This window comes from Pollachius pollachius (genome assembly GCF_949987615.1).
Source record: "Pollachius pollachius genome assembly, chromosome: 14".
NCBI classification, from domain to species: Eukaryota; Metazoa; Chordata; class Actinopteri; order Gadiformes; family Gadidae; genus Pollachius; species Pollachius pollachius.
The window spans coordinates 13658837-13679732 of record NC_136947.1 but is presented as its reverse complement, the minus strand read 5'-3'; the positions used below and the strand labels follow the sequence as shown (position 1 = coordinate 13679732).

Genomic DNA, 20896 nt, shown 5'->3' with positions numbered 1-20896 from the left:
CATTCTGTCCGTATAGTACCGCTGTCTTCGGTCTTCAAACTGTGAAAGTTTCCTTGCGTGTGTCTCTCCTTCTGATTCACCAGGAGCAGCAGAACAGGATGTTCCGACTGCACCCCGCAGTTAAGCGCTGAATTTCTGGCTCGCCATCAAAACCCCAGGAATAGCATCGACTATACAAATGCTGATTCACCACCTAATTCCTCCATAGCGACAGTTTATATAATATGTATTTTTATTCATCTGTATGAATACAGTCGTCACTGCGTTTCTACGGACGGTAGCAATTAAGACAGCAGCTGGGTGCTGAAGACGTTGTTTTTTCTTTCTCCTCGTCTTCGTATCCTCCTCCTCCTTTTCCTCCTCCTTCTCCTCTCCCGCGTCTGTCTCCCCTGACATTGACAGGGGGGATAAAGACTACAGCTGCTCCTGGAGGTGATGTGGAAGAGCAGGGGAGAGTGAGAAGAGGAGGAGGGGAGAGAGAGATGAGGAGTAGAGAGAGAGAGAGAAGGGGGAGAGAGGAGTGTAGAGAGAGAGAGAGAGAGAGAGGAGGGAGATAAAAGAGTGTAGAGAGAGAGAGAGAGGAGTGGGAGAGAGATGAGGGAGAGAGAGGGGTGTAGAGAGAGAGAGAGGAGTGGAGAGAGAGAGAGAGAGGGGGGGAGTGGGAGAGAGAGGAGTGGAGATAAAGAGGGAGAGAGAGATGATGATGAGGAGGAGAAAGACTGGAGGATGGTGATGATGAGAGAGAGAGAGAGAGAGAGTCTGGGATGAGAGGTAGGTGTACCAATAGAGATCACTAGATAGAATAGATGGATGAATATATTTATAGATGGATTAACAAAGACAGGTAGAGAAGAGTGATCAACAGATATACTGTATACCAACAGATAGACAGACAGACAGACTGCCTTGGATAGATAGTTCAAGCAGAAGGACAGGAAGAGACACAAAAAGGGATAAGGGGAAAGAACGATTTAGTTATAAAGAGAGAGAGAAAGACAGATAGAGTAGGGGAGGAGATGACAGGCAGATAGAGACATATACTGATAGACAGAGAGGGATAGAGACGGATAAGGAAAGATAGAGGGAAATAAAACGATAGAGAGAGAGGAAGAGTGATAAGAGGACAAGACATTCAAAATTAAACGTGCCTTCGGAGGAAATGGACGACCAAAGAAATGTAATCATCTATTGATAAGGGAAGAGTTGTAAATGCTTCATTGTTAGACAACTTTTTATCACAAAATCAGCTCTGAAGAGCGAGGCAGCACTAGGTACCGAGGAAGAGGCTGGGGAGAGATTCAAATCAGTGTTCAAGAAAAAGAGAGCTACGGTTTAATTTAGCGTAGGATTCATTTAGGCCATTTGCACCCTCAGAGAGTGAGCTGAATCCTGGTAATAGTCCTCTCATCGTCATAATTATTTCATCATAAGTAGGCTTGAGTATGGTCATAAATAACACATGCCCAACACAGCAAATGGGAATTATGGAATTTCAAGCAATTTGTCTGAGTCACGGTGGAATACAAACTTTTCCTGGAAAAAAGAGAATTAAGCCACTTCATTTTAGTCATTGTATTAGTGTTTTATTAATCCTAACTGATAGATTAAAAGTTTCACAGGCATAATTGTATTTTAGAAAAACTCATTCAATCTGCACTTTTGATTGAGCTGGATACAAAAAAAAGACGGATTCAGCAGAGATACAGGATGGCCTTTGTGGCGTTTAAAAGATATGATTCAGCTAATGCACTACTTCTGTGATCGTTTCCACTTGATTAAAAACATTCAATGGATCGAGATGCTAAAACGGGCATGCCGATCGTTACACTGCTCAAAATAACCTGCTAAATCATTATTAATAATTTTCAGAATTCAGAATTCAGCAGAAATGATCACAGCTATTAAAGAAATAGGTGGTTTATCCACGTTTACCTACCACAAAATCAGATAAATAGGAGCACACAACTGAAATTGACATCAAATAGGGTGTATCCGGGAGATAGTATAACAAGATAGTATAACTATTTGTATAACAGCATTGAGACACCATGGGTTGGTATTTAAATGCAGGATTCAAGCGTCCATGTTTCAAATGCGTAGAAGATTGACAGTGTTTATTCTGGCCACTCTAACACCTGGACCATTGATCCTGTTTGACTGGTAGCTAGCATTAATTACCTGACTGGGCAAACACACACTTTGACTAATCGTTCATATTTAATAATCCTTCGCTTGTGATTATTAGAAATAAGCCGAGCTAAGCAGATCTCAAGAGGCCGGAATGAAGGATTGGGTGGGCACGCGTACACAATGCATACAAGCGGGCAAGCACACACACACACACACACACACACACACACACACACACACACACACACACACACACACACACACACACACACACACACACACACACACATCCAAACACGGTTGCACGCGCACACACACGCACACACACATAAAAAGAAAATCGGTTTAGGATGAGGATTTTTTTCACAGATTAATAGTGTCTTGGGGATGCATAGCAATTAGATTAAAAAATTTACATTGCTCACCAATTTACCACAAGATGGCTTAATTAGCTAGTGTTTTTTCTTCAGCTGGTTAACATTCACCAGGCCTTCCTAAGATTAATGTTGAAACCTATTTTTATCTTGTTGCATTATTTTTATCCTAATCACTGAATATAATAATATACCTTGTCGTCCCAGACAGGAAATGAGGGTGTCCTATTTTCATCTTTTATTCTCTGTTGGAATATGAAAAGTATGCGCACAAAATTCCCAATCAAATCGAATAGGAGATAGTTCAATGGAGATAGTTGAATGGAGTTTGCATCGACTCACTGTCAAAGCCCTCACTGTCATAGTTTAATTCTCTACCCGCTTGCCCTCTGAACCCGTCTCGGAACACCAGACGTTTTCCAGACCTCTGCCAGTCGGAGACATGAGTCAAAGGGAAGCAGCTTCCTAGCGCGGTTCCCCTGAGCCAAGCGATTCGCCGAAGGCCTCTACAGCTGAGTTATTCCAGTAACCTACACAACTGGCATCTATAGTGTACTTATCGCCTCACCTGTATTTGCCCTTAGAATTGCATTATGGTTTTCCAAACTGCTAGGGTTGTAGATATTTCACACGCTGAACTCGTTCCTTGTTTATTTTGCTGAATTCCGAACTTTTTATTACAACGGCTTGAATGGATGGGCAGAACTGCTGTGGACTTTTTTGTGACATTGCGTAAAAGTTTTTGGGATTCTGACATTGCTTCCTTTACTCCCTATCTTTCTATGATTGCTTCTTATTTCCGTCCTTCCTCATTTGCTTTAAAGAAAGGAAATATGTCATGTAAAATATCTTACTTAACTTTATAAACCACATTGAAATTGCAAGGTCTGTTATATCGTTTGACCAAACATATACTGTTCTCAAAGTATCTCTACTTTAAAAGGAACGGCTTTTGGAACTCAATTTGAGACCAGAAATGCTAATAATGTAATAGCTGGGGCGCTAATCGCAAGGGGACACAATTAGCCTCTGCGTATAATTTCTCATTAAAACAGCGCCTGGAGTTAGCACAGTGTTGAACTAGAAACACACTCTGTATTTATGTTTCACACTCTGGTTTCACCCCTCCTGAGTGGGCCTGCAGGTTAAACGGTTCATTAGTTAATTGGTTAATTGGCCTCAGGTGTGTAAAATGAGCTGGTTGTGAAGCAATGGCCCGTGACTCTCAGGTTAAACACACTTGACAAATAGATTACTTTTCTTTTAAAACTGACTGCCACCACCGAATCCCATTACAGAAGGTTAAAGGTCAATACAGATGAACAGGGATGAGTACCGGTGTGATTCATTGAAGGGGCGTGGCCGTTTGTGGTGAATCAGGCTGCAGCTCTGAGTACAGTGGAACCCAATTCAATCAAAAGTGAGTGTGTATGGGGGAGTGCTAATTTATAGGGTGCAGTCAAGGGTTTTATGAAGCAATGCAATCACAAACCCTCTACATAAACAAACTACAACTTTTCCCGGATAAAACCTTCCAGCTCCGGGGTAAACGTGCAATTTTTGTGGCCTTTTCCGTTTTTTACGAGACAATTAAAAACCCATCCCAGGCCTGTGGCGGATTACAACGGCCTCTAATAAACCATGGTGAATAAAAGTCTGCGCTGTTACCAGCCAACGTAAATAAATATTCAGCTTGCTCGTTGAACTGTGACATCTTGGAGCACCACATTACCGATACAGTTGATCTGGCTTTGCGCTCGATGGGCGCGAGAGACGGGGCGCGCTCAATTCACTTTTAATACAACAAACGCACCAGGAGGAGTGAGCACCAGACCCGGCCGGCGGGCTGAGCCCTGACGCCCGGCCCCTACCCTCCCCCCTCTGGAAGATGGACCACCCGGGCCCCATCCAGTCGTCTATCTTTGGGAGGTCCTGATAGAAGCCATGTGCACAGCTGAGGGCGTGCACGTGTGTTCCCAGTGAGGAGCTGCTTGCGTAAAGTGTCAGATGCGGTCTTCTTAAAGGATAATCCCTTCGTAGCCGTCGCTCACGGCTTCACTTAAGCATCCGCTACTAACATCATTTTGCAAAATGACTTCCATGTACCGGTTCTGCTGGAGGGTATTCAGCGTACGCACACCTGCATGGGAAGTCAACAATGGTTATTATAATGCTTTGGTCTTTCGGAGTTCATGTGGGATTCACAGCGAAACAGTGAATCGCTATACAAGCAAATGTGTTATCTCCAAAGTGCTTTATGGCCATTGTTTAGATTCATGACGCAGTCTAAATGTAGGCAATCCACTCTCTTAGATGTTTGAGGCATAGATAGGTGTACGGTGTACCAGTTGGCACAGTCCACTTTGTAGGCTGGGAGGCTTACAATAGCATACTTCAAACACTTACACCAAGTCTCACAGGAGGGTGGATTTCAAAATAGATTGAAATGACTGATGGGAAATGTGACCCTTTCAAACTTGTGCTGTGATTTAAAAGCAGACATACAGTTGGTCATTTTCTTTCTCGTCAATTTATTTCCCATATTTTACATTATAATTCAGAAGAGGTAATTCCAAAAGTGTGATGAGTTGAGCCAACACAGGCGAACTGCAGTGTGCCTCCAGCACTGGTGTAGTTTTCAAACTGTTTTGAAAACTGTTTCAAACAGTTCCACCACGTCGGTTAACCACTAACCCTGTGGATCGGCCTGGAGCTGTCCGTGGTGCTGAACCGATAGACCTTCAGTTGGCCAGAGGAGGGCGCTGTCCGCGCCGTAACAGTGCTGAAACTATTCACCATTGGTTTTCAGCGGTTTCATTCTTATTTATTTACTCAATTAAAATATAGCCATACCAAAAACAATCATAACCAGTCAGCCAACTATCCAAAAAACCAACCAACAAACATTTTCAGGAGAAGTGTTGCTATAAATAGTGACACTTAAAGAAGCTATGCACCAAGAAAGCAGTTGTGGGCCTTGGGGTGTTGTATTGTACGTTCCGGATACACCCTGTTAGAGTCCTGCAGAGAGACACATCCTCCTTAATGTTCACAACTGCTCCCACCGCAGAGCGGAAAATGCCCTGAGTGCTGTGTATGCTAGCGTGACTAAACACACACACACACACATACACACACATACACACACACACACACACACACACACACACACACACACACACACACACACACACACACACACACACACACACACACACAGTTGTACTACTGAAATGCTTTGATCATTTGACACAGATCCATTTGTTATAAGCAACATTTATTGTAAGAGATTTCAAACAGTAATGTCTTCCAACCAAATTCACCCATAACCCTAACCCAAACCTATTCATTTATCTAGTAGTCACAAAGTCCTGCTATTTATTTTGTGAAACAAACCCAATCATCAAGTGTCTTGTCTGTCTGGTATTCAAATTCAGCAGATGCTTTTATCCAAAGATACTTAATGAATTCCAATACATTTCATTAAGGCTGCTCCCTTAAGGCGCTGCTGGGATTCAAACCCATGATTTCCTGTTTACAAAACAGTTGAGTAAACCATCTCAGCCACAGGGCCTCCTTTATGCTGTGTGCTCAGATACCCGAGGCAACAATGATGCCAGCGGCAGTTTACCAGCAGAGCAGCGAACGTGAACTAATGCATATAGTGATGCATTCACAGCAGTGGACCCGGATTAAGACCTCGTGGTCAGCTGTGTTGGTCTTGTCTCAAAAGCAACAACGGATGAGCTTCAAAGGAAAGTGATTTATGTTTGATTCGGTTCCTTGTGGTGTTTTAAACGTGCATGAAAACCAAACCAAACGCGTAGACGCATTCAAATGCACACACATACACGCATGCCCACACAAACAGAGTAGAAGAGAGCATATACATCTTCTATTCTGAGTGAAGCTATCTGGGGTAATACATCGTGACCCCCCCCCCCACACACACACACACAGAAACACCTTAAAATATGGAATATTCCAGGGTACGTAGAAGTTTAAAGAGCAAGTTGTAACCGCCATCCACTGTTAACATTTAGTATGAGACTACAAGATAGGCCCATCCCTCTTATACCAGTAAGACTCACTGTATGTGTGTGTGTGTGTGCGTCTGTATGTCAGTGTGTGTGTGTGTGTGTGTGTGTGTGTGTGTGTGTGTGTGTGTGTGTGTGTGTGTGTGTGTGTTTGTGTGTCAGTATGTGTGTTTGTTTGCGTGTGCCACTGTGTGTGTGTATGTGTGTGTGTGTGTGTGTGTGTGTGTGTGTGCGTGTGTGTAAATCCGAATAATTAAATATGTTCTGGGAAAAAGAGACACTATCCTTCCGCCACACGGTGGCAGTGTAGGCTAAGCAGGTCCCTCGCAGTACAGTCAGCGGCCTCGTTGAACTCAAGAACTAGCAATAACAGGTAAAGGTGCAAATGGAAAAACACATCTGAATATCAAAGGGTAGTTCGCTGTCACTATGACTGTGTGAGTTGGCAAATTCAATTTGAGTTTTGATAACGACTGACATTGCTTGCAAATCGGAATTTCATCTGGTATCTTTCTACCCCTGACTCTGATACTCTGTCTGCTGTTTCCCTCTAAAACTTTTTCTCTTGTTCTTACTCCTCTTCAGATGTTCTGACATCATGTGGAGCACTGCGGTCGAAAAACGTAGCTGGCAAGTAAAGCAAATCAATCGTGAACCGAGTTGAAAGTTTACTAAGTCTCCTGAAAAAAGGAAAGAAAGTATTTATCGACAAAAAGCAAAGTGAACAAACGTAAAAATACAAACAATTCTCTAGACGATTATAAGCTGCAACCGTCGATTCAGAAGCCATCCCTTACATAAGCTCATTCTTATCCTGAAACTACATCACAGCACGACAGACGAGCGATTGAGCGCGGATGGGGGCGCTGCACTTTGCGATGCACGGCTGCTGCATCATGAATAAGTAATGACCCGACCGCCTTTCAAGTGCATCTTCCTTTTTTTTCTTCTTCTTCTTCTCCTTATTTCAGTCACCCACGTTGTTTCGTTTTTTTGTTTGAACCCCGTTAAAAGAGACAATGGTAGACTTTACGGTTTTTAAACCGTCAACTGTTCCGTGCCTGGGATTGCTTTCGTCCGTAGCCGAGGCCTTTATATATATATATATATACATAGTTGTGACGTCACACTTTACCATGCATGCTCATTCTCCGTGCTTCTTGATAACTTTCTCTTCTTTTCAAATCTCCTATTCTCGCTCTTTTGTTTCCTCCGTCACCGGCTGCACGGCGTATGCCCCCCACTGGGGTCCTTTCAGCAGGGTTAAGTATTTAGAAGGGGGATCACATACAAAGAACTCTAATCACACATGCGCATAAGGGCACGAAAAGGCATGCGTGCATAGATAAGACACCGCGCGCTCATTATGTAGCAGCCTCGAGGGCTAATATTTAGGGATCATACACCAAAGAGCAGCTGCAACTCGCGCTCTCACACTGACGCGCGCGCGCACACACACACACACACGCACACAGAAGCGCGCGCGCACGCAGGCACACACGCACGCACGGATGTACATTTGCTCGAAGACTCCTGCAGATTATAATGACTTTGTGAAGGGAATCCAATTTTAGCTGCTACTTGAAAAGCTGAATGGAGTTGTTTGAACCCGTGACGTGGGCGAGTAGCTGTCATTCAGATGGGCGGATGAACCTCCTCACATCATGTCAGACTCGAGGCTTTAACTCCACAACCTGTCGTCATAGGATAACGTTGTCTCAACGCTGAGCGAAAGGTACCGTTACCTTACATTTCCCCACCGCGTGGGATGTATTGCTTCGGAAACAGTCAACTTCTTTAACTGCCCACGCATTAAAATGATGTGAATTTTAAACCGATATATATATATATATAAAATATATAATTCATTCAATTCACAAATAATTCATTCCAAGACTTCTAATGAATAGCCTCAATTCTAACTCGACCAAACAACGAATGTTACTTTAATAAATATGAGGTAGCCTGGGATTCGAGAAGGAAACGACAGAAAACCAATAGGCGATAGTTTGCGATTACGTAGCACTAATTCTCCCGCTCTCTCCTCCCCTTGTACTCGGTCTCTCCCTCTCCCTCTTTCTGTCGTTCTCTCTCTCCTCTCTTTTTTTCCCATGTGCTCTCTCTTGCTCTCTCCCCTAACCCTCCCCCCGTCTCTCGCTCATTCTCTCTCTCTCTCTCTCTCTCTCTCTCTCTCTCTCTCTCTCTCTCTCTCTCTCCCCCTACTCCCCCTCTGTTTCTCTCTGTGTCTCTGGCACCACCCCCCCCCCCCCCCCCCCCCCATCTCCTTGATGTGATGTTTATGGACGCACAAGTCGTTCGCGCCGCCGCTCGGCATGTCTGCGCGCACGCACGATCAGCTGCTGCACTTTGATTAGCAGCAGCCGCGCGCGGACTAGCAGGGAGCGCGTGCAAAGTGAACCGAGAGGGGCACACACACACACACACACAGAGGAAGAGGAAGAAGCAGAGTAGGGCAGCGCGACCGCACCACCAGCACCACCATGGCCTCAAAGGAGACCACCGCGGCGGGCTTCATCAATGTCACCCGGGAAATCACAGGTAAACTACTTAACTACACATCTGCGGATTTGTTTTCGTCGGTGTTGATGTGGCGTAACCGCTGGCTGTCGCCACCTGCGGAGGACGCGTCGAGATGACAAGTCGAGCAAAGGAGCGCGTTCAAGTTCATGGTTCCTTTTGGGTTTTTCCTTTTGCGTTATTAGTTTTGTTTTCGTTCGATCCAGTGGAGGGTTTTTCTCGTGACACAAACTCAGAGTAAATGACCGCGGAAATGTGTCCCGAGGCAGCATGGATGGGTACATGAATTTGGGAATCGATTATGTGTAGATGTTTATCGATTCGATCGAACGTTCACTTGCCATTTTTTAAATGGAAAGGTCCAAGTCACACCATCTTCTTAGAAAGAGCTATTTTGTGTGTGTGTGTGTGTGTGTGTGTGTGTGTGTGTGTGTGTGTTATTGTGGGAATGCGAAACCTTCATGTGAAGCCAGTGTGCACAGAGCGAGGGATACTGACCCCTTGTAGCGCTTGGCTTCACAGCCCTGTGTCACACATACACGCACACACACACTCTTTAAGGTGCTAATCACGGAGCGTGTCTCACTGCTAATTACCGTGACATGGCGATCAGTCTCTGCTATTTACCTCAAACCTGGACAGACGGGGATCACATCCGTCTGACCCCAAGATAAGTCTGTCACATTAGGGCCACGGTCACACCTGTGCTGCACTGGGCTCCAGGTGGGGGATGAGGGGTTAATGGGGGTCATCATAGGTACGGCTGGCCCCCGCCCACCCATCTAGCCCCAATTGCTGGAACTTCCAGCACCATCGCGATTGTGTGTGTGTGTGTGTGTGTGTGTGTGTGTGTGTGTGTGTGTGTGTGTTTGTGTGTGTGGCCACAACAGTAGAGTGGGTTAAGGGGTTTAAGTGATTGGGTTTTACCCAGCTTAACGTCGCTTACACTGTTTGTCTTCGTTTGATCCCTACCTTCGATCTGTCTGTTTGCAAGCCACACACACACACACACACACACACACACACACACACACACACACACACACACACACACACACACCTCTCCTGTTATGCCATGGCTGCATGTTCGCAGTGTAGGAGACTCATTCACAGTTCTCATGGATGTAGCACACTGTGTGATTTACCAAAGTAAAAAGCATGTGGTTGAGAGCAACCGTTAGACTACCAAACCCTGAATCATCATGATGGGACTCCAGACGTGCAGCATGGATAACACCTGTTCATGCCGGTCCATCATACGTGTGTGTGTGTGTGTGTGTACTTTAACTGGACAAACAGGGTGGGTGACAGAGGTCAAGGCCAAGGGTGTTGATGCTTATCTGCAATCTTTGGTAAGGTACTGTTGTTATCTGAAGGTTGACCTGGGCCGTGATGAACGAGCTCCAAGGGTTTGTTTCAGTTGGTGTTTTGTCTGAGGAGTGGAACGGAATGACTAATGAACGGTACTGAACCGCTTTGTGACAATAACGTAGAAGGCCAACCATCTGCCACTGTTCAGTGGGGCTGTAATGTTTTGGACTATTGAGAATGGAAAAAAACGACGTTGCTAAACATGGATTATTACACGCAAACAAATAAGCACTTGACATTTTAGACTGCATGCACACAGCCCACAGTATTGACAACAGTCAGAAGAGAGATTGGGCCAGTGCAGTTTCCATGAATTGTGTCAGAAATCTCTTTAATGTGTTGATGATATCGTGTTGTGTTTGATCTCCAATGAGGTCACGCTGGTCCAGCCAGTCTGGTTTGGCCCCAGAAGGACCTAGCCTATATAGCTTGATCCGTTAAACCACCAGCAAGTCTGTCTAACTTTGTCCATGAAGCCACCAGCAAGTCTGTCTAACTTGGTCCATAAAGCCACTAGCATGTCTAACTTGGTCCATGAAGCCAATAGCATGTCTAGCTTGGTCCATGAAGCCACTAGTCTATCCAACTTGGTCCATGAAGCCACTTGCCGCTCTAGCGTGATCCATGAGGAGCTAGCCATTGTCCATGAAGGAAACGGCTAGTCTGACAAGCATGGAGAATCCGGCTAGTTGTTCTAGCTTGGTTGTGAAGCATGAAGCCGCTAGCTAGTCTTTACTCTCCAACTGGTTCCAGGAGTAGAGGCTTGGTAGTTCTCTCTCCTAAAACTCTGAGGATAAAAATAGCACATTTATGATCCCTCAGCAATCGCTGCTGCCATTGTGTGGGTGCACGTGCGTGTGTGTGTGTCTGCGTATCTGTGCGTGTTATGTAACTGTATTAATATTTCCCCCTACTGCTTCACAGAGAGCATCCGGAAGGTTCTTGACAAGCAGCCCATCAAGTTTGTGCGAGCCATCAAACAGGACACCAAGAGCAGCCGATCCGAAGACCGCATCCTGGTAAGACCACCCCTTTTTCCTCTTCAGGTCTTCCTGATGGGCGACGACCAGAAATACAGTAGTTCTGTAGTTTTTAAGATTTAAATTTGCATTCAGATTTAGATTCATCACCCTCACAGAGGTTGTTTCATTGTCATTAGTGACACAGTTGGTACATGAAACACCTAGAAAAACAGAGAAACTAAAGAACAAAGCAGGAACAAATATTGTAGACAAGATAAATACCCACAACCTAAATACCCACGACATTTATTTACTGAAGGGTTCTCTTTTTATTAAGAAGGGTTGTATTTAGCACAGGATCAAGGGGAAATCAGTTGGGATTTCTTTTTAAGAGTTCAGATTGGTAGTTAAACCCAAGCTGCCTTACCAGACCTCCCGCTCACACACACACGCTCTGGCATTCACACACACACACACACGCGTAAGAGGACCAGAGTGGACACCATGCCATGGCCTACTGAGTATGTCCTTTACTTTATTAGATCTGGCAGGTTGGCCTTAATGCCTCAGGCAAGGGCTTTGTGTGTGTGTGTGTGTCTGTGTGTGATTGTGTGTGTGTGTGTGTGTTTCTCTGTGCATGAATGTGTGTGTGTCTCCTTGTGCATTAAATGTGTGTATTTGTGTTTATGTGATGAAATGTGTGGGCGTGTGTTGTAGCGTCTGTGTGTGTGTGTGTGTGTGTGTGTGTGTGTGTGTGTGTGTGTGTGTGTGTGTGTGTGTGTGTGTGTGTGTGTGTGTGTGTGTGTGTGTGTGTGTGTGTGTGGGTCCAGAAGGGCTGTGGGCAGGTCTATATAATACAGCTTGTGAAGCCACAAGGCCTTTGCTGTTATTGAGACGTCCTCAATTAGTCAGCCGGCACACTAATGACTAATAGCAGCCTCTCTATCAGTCTCGTTCTCAGTCTCTCTCACACACACACACACACACACACACACACACACACACACACACACACACACACACACACACACAGTCGCGTCTGTGTCGCTGCGTCTCCAGCTGCGGTGAGAGATCGAGCCGCTTATTCCATGTTATTCTTGTTGCTCATTTGATCTTGTCTTTGTCTCTGTTATTTATCGCTGTGCTCTGTCGTCCCTAACGTCTGTCCCTCTCTCATTGTCTCTCTCTGTCCTTCTCTCTGTGTCTCTCTCTAATGTAACTACAACCTCCCCCCCCCCCCCACTATTTTTCGCCTCTTCTTTGTTTTTTTTCCAGCCCCTCCCACTTTAACTGTCCATCTCAATTATCCTCCCCTCTTGTCATCCCCTTCCCCCATCTACACACACACACACACACACACACACACACACACACACACACACACACACACACACACACACACACACACACACACACACACACACACTGCTGTCGCCACCAACCATTCCCCTCGTCTATAACACTCCTATTGCCACCCCCCCCCGCCCCCAACTCACGCCTACGCCCACTCAAGCACACTCGCATACGTGCATGTGCACATACACACACGCAGCCTCACGCCATCACCACCATAGCCCTCCAATCCCATCCGTCCACACTTCCACCCCCTGTTCAAACGCATCCATACATGTAGACACAAACAGCCTCACACCCCTCTTTCATTTTTCAGTCTCTCTCTCTCTCGCTCTCGCTCTCTCTTGCTCTCCCCCTTTCTCGATCTCCTTCCCTCGGTCTTTCTGCTCTTTAATCTTCCTGGTGAGGAGATGGGGAAGAAGAGGAGGTGGAGGATGAGGGCGGGGGGAGGTGGAGGCGGAGGAGGGCAGGGGGAGCTGAGGGAGGGGGAGGAGGAGGAGGAGGAGGAGGAGGAGGAGGGAGATTTCTCGCCAGTATTATTTGCTTCTCTCCTGCCTACACTATCTTTCTGAATCTAAATGGGCCCCAGCTAATTCCAGTGGATTCCATCTCAGAGAGAGAGAGAGAGCAAGATTCAGTTCGTTGTCAAGGTCTACTCTCAGAAATGACTCGATGAATTCTAAACACAGAATTCATTTGAATAGAAGGTTGAATCATGTTTGGAGTTACATAGGGACTAGTTAAAAGAAACCAATTTCTCGGTCTTTCTGTGTGGGTGCACACACGTGCAGAGTTATTCATTGGTTATTTTCTTCATTTATTTTTAATTCGTAATTCTGTCCTGTACTGTCTGCTGTGACGTCTTCAATTCCCGTCTTGGCTCAATGCAGTTAATTTCAGGTTAAACATATTAGCCACTTAACATGTGTACACATAAGCTTTGCATACAAAGCCTCAGCAATGTTATGGAGAAAATGGTAGCTTTACCAGAATTGTTCTCTGATGTTAGGGTTTTATTGCTCAGTCTTTGAAAATGTAATAGATTATAATTGCCATTGTTTGGGAATCTCTGAATCTAATCAGGAAAGTTTTAATCTGTTGCTCCATTGTTGTCCTTTTGTCCACTGGGATTTTGTGCAGCCTCTAGTGAGTGTCTACAGTGGGTCGCTCTCCCTCTCACCTCTTCCCCCTAGAGACTGCGGCTGCTTCTATAGACTTTCCAGCTATTTATGCACGTGTGTGTTGTCTGTAGACGCTAATCACACACCCACACGCAGATGCCTTCGCATGTAACTGGCCAGGGAACATCTCAGCCTGACATAGTATAGACAACCAGGTTGAAGTGGTGGAGATTAGCGTGTATGTTACACACCCACCATAAATGAACTAAGTAAGGGGGCGTGGCACAGACACATACACACATACATGCACGTCCATTATTTGATCATTATTTCAGGTTGAGACGCAGCTCTGAGACCAACCATGAGAGATGTTTAAGTGGAGGGTGTCTGTCTGTGGGGGTGGTAGTGTTGTGTGTGTGGGTTGGTGTACAGTGTGGCGTAGAAACAAAACTGCAAGATACAAAAAGTGTTTTGCTCTGGGACCCAACAGCCCAATAGACGGAGAGGAGTGGATGAGAAAGAAGACGCAAAGAAGGAACAGAGCAAGAGTGGAAGTGAAACCACGGGAGACCCGCCAATCTCTCAGCGAGTCGCGTTATCCCGATCGCCGCGTTTTCGGGCTCTCCCTTTACTTATTTGGTGTGAACGTTGCCCCATTTCCTCCCCCCTGGCTTTGCCTCACTTGCTCCCCCTTGTTCCCCCTCTTTCCCGCATTTCCCTGGCCGTAAGCCTGCTATTATGGGCTGTGGCGCCGCCATGCGTGGTCGCATGGGATGCAACGCGCTACTGCATCTTCCATTGCCCTCTTTCATTCCCCTCCAAGCGTAGACCTACAAACACATGCACAGATGTACAATGGGCCCAGTCTTGTGTGTGTGTGTGTGTGTGTGTGTGTGTGTGTGTGTGTGTGTGTGTGTGTGTGTGTGTGTGAGAACCACAAAGGGCCGATGCTTGTGAGGTTCTGATCTGCGCCTAGGAGTTTAGCTAGTGTGTTTTCTGATCCTTCCAGTGGGTGGATGTGTCCAACGTGACCCCAGTGCATGCTGTGGTTTTGGGGGGCAGGGTAGCCTAGCGTTTCAGGTTGTCCCGGACTCCAAGCCGAATGGTTCTGGGTTCACTTCATTGAGCATCATGCCTTTATGCCCCATCCCCCCCCCATACCTTCCTTCTGAGGACCTGTTTCTGAACTTGCTGTGGATCACTCTGGATGTAAAGCATCTGCTAAACGGCTGATTGGTTAACGGTTAAAGAAGCGCAGCCCGGAGATGGTTTTAGATTACAAAACAAAGCCGCAAATGTTGTTGGCACACGTCGAGGGAGTGCAGCAGACTGGCATGGCTGTTTATTAGGAGGCCTTTTAGTCCTCGTAGGAAATGTACCATTGTTGTAGTTTGCAGTATTATTTTGGGACAGACTGCTGTTCCCCAGTGTCACTGTTATTCCTCAGTGTGATATCGGCATTCTGCCTGGAAACGTGTGCTTTGCTGTTAGGTTGTTTTCGATAGCACAGCGTTTCCGGGTGTTTGTTTCACACAATCTTCTCGTGAAAAAGGCCCTTTCTGACTTCCAAAACCTGCCACGGCAAGGCTTTTTTTTTTTAATCCATTTTCTATATGTGCTGCTATTAGCTCATTTAGCAGACGCTTTTATTATCAGTGTCCCGTAATGGATTCAGATACATATCATTAATGATGGGTAGGATAATTCAATGTGTATTGGCTACACACATAAGGTTTCTCACCCAGAACCTTCGGTTAGAGGCCAGACCCCCTAACCGCTAGGGGTGCAAATCTCACGGGTCGGGTAGTCTCATGGCTTTTGAGTCAAGGTTCGGATCATTTTCGGATCGACAGCCACAAAAAAGATAACAAGACAAAAGGTCTTTAAATAAAATCTTCAAATGTGTAAAAACAAAATAAAGTGAAAGATTTGGTAATAAATCTAAAAAAAGAAAAACTTGGCTTAAGATGTCCTTCCAATGTATAAATTAAATCTTAAAATATTTTAAAACAAAATAAAGTGCAATCTGAGGCATTATTCCTTCTTCTTTTTAACATGGATACTATATAAAATCAAAAACATGTGTCCAAAGAAAACACAGCCGACCTGGATTTACAACTTTAAATTCAGGATGTCTGCATTGCCTGGGGAGAGTGTAGAGTCTACACTCTCCCCAGGCAATGGAGAACTTCTCATCTTTATTTTTTTTCATCAAGTATCGTAGTGAAATACAGTTTTGTGTGTTTTATTTGGCCTTTTGTAAATCCATGGATTTCTGTTGGAAGACTCATTGCTCGTTGACCAGAAACGGAAAAGGGGGCTGGTTGTAGTCTTTTCGCTCAGCCAAATACCCGAGACAGCAGGACCAATAGTCAACATCTCGGTGTTAACCACTATATTTCATCCTAGACAAACCAGGAAGGGGGCTCAATGTGCTAAATACCGGACTTGTCCTTTTAAACATGCGCCGATCACTAGAACAAACAATTTAATGGTATTTTTTTCGTAGTCAGCCGATCCGCGGATCACTTGCGTCCCGAACCGTGAGCGTTGATCCGTGCGTATCACGGGTAATCTGTGATCCGTTGCAACACTACTAACTGCTAGACTAGATCTTTGCTCTCTTTAAATCAATGTGTAGTGCTCAGATGCAGCTCCTCCACTCAGTGTTTCCAGTTTCCACAGTGGGCTGCATTCCGGTTGTCTTGTCTATCTAGCGATTGGCCTCAAGCTTCTTGACAAATCTCCAGATGTCTCACACCATCTCCAGCTGTTTATGTCATTGATCTCCAGATGTTTTCTTGATCTCCGTTGTACCCGCCGTTCCGATTGTTGAATGTTGGTTTTAGAAGCTCATTCTGCCACCGACTCTGCTCGGGGAACGGGGAGACATCCGTGTGCCATTACAGGGAGTGTTTCAGTGATCTGACCTTTACTTAACACCCGGCCATATGGCCCCTTAACGCAAACGTGATTGGCTACAGAGTCTCAATATTGTGATTGGTCAGATCATCAACGTCTACTTTAATGACAGTGAAGTAGCTCAGCTGTCCAAATCAGTCCCTACCGCACATTGCTCCTCTTATCGCGGTACTGTTGGAGTGCAAGGCTTCAGATAGAATGGTCAAGTAAACACAAACACAATTTCAGTAGGGAAAAGGAACTGTTTTTCTGTCTCACAAAGGGGGTTACATTTTTGGCAAAAATGTATAAAGTTTTTACCCTAACAGGGGAAATTTTCTGTATTATACATGAAGTCTGTTGAGTCGGGCTAAAAACGTTTTCCTAGAGAAGTGTCTTTCTATAAGCAGTGCACCTTAGCCAAAGCGGGTGTGACGTGGGTTTTGACAACGTCCTGACAACGCTCCGCACTTGCTCCCATGGAACACCGCTCAAACCTTATCAACTGTCACCATCGCTCAGATCGCCATTTTTGAAACTCTAAGGCAGCAATTCTGCTAAAACATGGGTTTACTTATCCTTTAGCACAAGAAATGAGACGACCCCCTAGAGCACTCCAGTGCTCTATCTATGTCAACTGTCTTGTTGAACTGTGTGTGCTTGACAAAAAACGTCTAGACTCATGGCTGATTCAGCCACTTCCTGCTGCCTTTATCGTCAATGGAGAGCTAGGGAGTTTCAGAAACTATTTTCGGACTGTGTGTGTGTGTGTGGGGGGGGGGGGGGGGGGTTGTGTTATGCTAGAATCAATAGGCAACCTTCAAAGCTTGGCAGGTACACGTTAAAAGGTTAATTAAGGTTGTAGTGATTGGAAAGCAGCGTGCGAGGAAGTCTATGCTTTTTATGGCTTTTTCCCCCTGATCTATGGGTTTTATACACTCTACACAGCTTAATTTGGTGAGTCGGATAAAAATAATGAGCAGCGTGGATGGTGATTCATTTCTGTTTTCGATGCATTAAAATTGTTGTCAATTAGCAGACGGTTTTACCGAAAGCACCTTGCATTGAGTTTGTGGAAGGTTTCGCCATGTCACAGACATATTTGTCAAAAGTGCAGTGAATGACTTGACACGCATGTCCTCGAGGAGCAGGCAGGGGGTTCAGCATGACCCCAACATTAATATGTTGTCCTAGGGGGATGGAGGCACCGTGTGCCTCTACTGCTGCCGTCTGAACAACAACATTACTCATGACAACACGCGTGTCATCAAACGGGGACAGTGACGGCCGCTGAGGACAAAGTCAACAACAATACAGCGACAATACCTCTTTGCAGGGGAAAATAGAATAGGGAATCATAACAAGTTTTTGTCAAGATTAGATTTGGATGAAGCAAGCAAACTTTATAATAAAAGATACCCAACGTTTAGACTCTTCTGGGGGGGGGGGGGGCTTGCGAGGAAGGTGCACGATGCGTTGTGCACCATCCGTGTCTTTGGGAGCGGATTGAGGTGCCAGTGTACTCGCTCAGTGTAGTTGCAGACGCTATTCTCCTGGTTTCTAAGGGAGCCGGGATTGGTTAAGCTTGTTGCTATTGCTTCTCCGCACAGGGGGCGTTGAGCTCCGTTCCTCAATTGTACGAGGGGAGAAGAGGTCTTGTTTAATTTACTTCCAACAGTGGGTTCGGGTTGTCACCATCATCGCTGTGTCTTGGGGTGGGGGGGGGGGTTACAGTTCAGAACCAGAAACGGTGTTCCCCATGGAGAGTGTATATGTGGTGTTGGGACAGACCGCACCCTCTCCCTCGCTTTGTGTCCCCATTGGGGAGAGGGATGGAGAATGGAAGCGATGCCAGCTGTTGGTGCTCTTTCTTTCTCTCTTTTTTTGTCGCTCTCCTCTCTTTTTCTTTCTCTTGTTTTCTCTCCCTCCCTCGTTTTTTCACCCTTCTCTCTATCTCGCTCGCTCTTTATTTTAGTCTCTTACTGTCTTAACCCTCTCCTACTCTCATACTATTCTTTTTGTCTAACATTATCAATCTCCCCCTTGCGCTCAATATTCACCCCTTATGCCCTCCTCAATACTCACCCCTTATGCCCTCCTCAATACTCACCCCTTATGCCCTCCTCAATACTCACCCCTTATGCCCTCCTCAATACTCACCCCTTATGCCCTCCTCAATACTCACCCCTCTCTAACTCCCGTTCCCTCTCTCACTCCCTCTCTCTCTGTTTGTTTCTATACCACCGGGGCTAGTTATCGCGACATATTTTCGCTACTATGAAGCATTCCAGTTGCATCACAGCGTATATTCATATTTAATTAGCCTGTTCTGTGCGTTTGGCCCTCGCACTCGCCCACTCTCTCCTTCAATGTAAGATCTGTGCTTCTCTCAGTATTCTCTCGCACCCCGTTCCCCCATCTCATCCTTCTTTCCCTTTTGACTGTCGTCTTTTCATCTTGCTTTCTCTCCATCCATCTCTCGCTATGGTTATTGTTATTATCTCCTCAGCTCTCTGCCTCTGTCTGCGTCTACCTCTGCCTTACCGCCTGTCTGCCTCTTCCTCTTGGTCTCCCTCACTGTCTTTCTCTCGCTCTCTCTGTTTGTCTGTCTCGCTGCCTCGTTCTCCATCAGCCTTGTTTATCTGTCTCAAGGTCTCTGTTGTCTTTTTCTGAGGGGATCTGGAACAGCTAGTGATTCACGAGAGCTTTGCATTTCATTTCACTAAAGTCTCCTCAATTGGCTCCTTCTCTCTCTCTCTTCTAGTCCTCCATCTCTCTCTGTTTCCTCTCTTGCTACCCTCAATCCTTGTCTCTCTCTCCATCTCTCTCTCTGAATAGCTACATGCCCGATCTCCCTCCTTATCTTCCATTCTCTAATGTCTACTTATAAACAGGACCTGGGGCACATGTGCTTTCAAAAACACACAAACACACACACACACACACACACACACACACACACACACACACACACACACACACACACACACACACACACACACACACACTGTGTGTGTGTGTTCGGGGCTGTGTTTTTATGACGCAAAGAGGAGGAAAGGGGGAGTGAGTGAGACAGAAAGAGTTTTGGAGAGAGATTGCAGCAGGAGAGGATACAGGAGGGAGGGAGGGGGAGAGAGAGAGATGGAAGAGTTGAGATGTTGTCAACTCAGCAAGGTGCAGTGTTATGTTTGTGCGGCTGAGCTTCTGTGTGTGTGTGTAACAGAAATCAGTACGAGATGCAGCTGCAACGTGTGTGTTTGCTTTAAAATGTCCTTGTAGCTGGACCAGGGAGCCCATAAGCGGCAAGAGCTGGCACCAATCGGGAGTCCAATTCCCGAATAAACACACACACACACACACACACACAGACACACAGACACACAGACACACACACACACACACAGACACACACACACACACACACACACACACACACACACACACACACACACACACACACACACACACACACACACACAGAGACACAGACACAGACGGACACACACACACACACCGTAGTGCTGCTTGTTTGTTGTTTCCGTGCACGTGCGTCCCATCTGACATGCACGCTCCTGCCCTGCCCCCCCGGTCTGGTGTGAACCCGCCAGTCCTTTGAACTTTCCTGACACCTCCCGCAACCCCTCTTCCCATCACAGGCATACACCACCGGGAGTCCGACCCCACCATCGGCCCCTCTCTGCTCCACCTCTGCATCTCATCCCCCATCAGCCCCTCCCCTCTCCACACACCCACTAACTCTGCCAGCTTCAGATCCACCCCCTGTAGTCCGTTCTCCCCTAAAGCCACGGGCACGCCGCCGCCTCACGGCCCACGCTGCTGCGCCGCCGTTCAGTTTGAAAGCTTTGCCGCACCTGATGTAGATATTTTTTCTGCAGTTGTTTAATCCAATAAGGGAAGAATGACAGGTGCGAGCTGGGAGCTTCGGATGCGTGCGGCGTCGCTCTCTGGGCTTCTTAACACCAGACAACCAGCCACACCCCCCTACCCACACCCCCTCTCAATCAAAAGGCCCGTCTGTCTTTCTCTTTGTCTGTCTGTCTGTCTGTCTGTCTGTCTGTCTGCCTCTCTGTCTGTGTTTCTCTCTTTCC

General features: G+C 46.1%; 1 protein-coding gene across 1 annotated transcript in view; it reads left to right on the top strand.

The window, feature by feature from the left end:
• Window positions 1–9042: 9042 nt before the first annotated feature.
• carmil3 (capping protein regulator and myosin 1 linker 3) overlaps window positions 9043–20896 on the top strand; it is a gene marked incomplete at its 5' end in the record, with an annotated part of 79477 nt that continues 67623 nt past the window's right edge. The window contains 2 exons of the mRNA XM_079750613.1: window positions 9043–9100; window positions 11375–11469. Of these exons, the coding sequence (XP_079606739.1) occupies window positions 9043–9100; window positions 11375–11469 (153 nt within the window). The remainder of the gene's footprint in view (window positions 9101–11374; window positions 11470–20896) is intronic.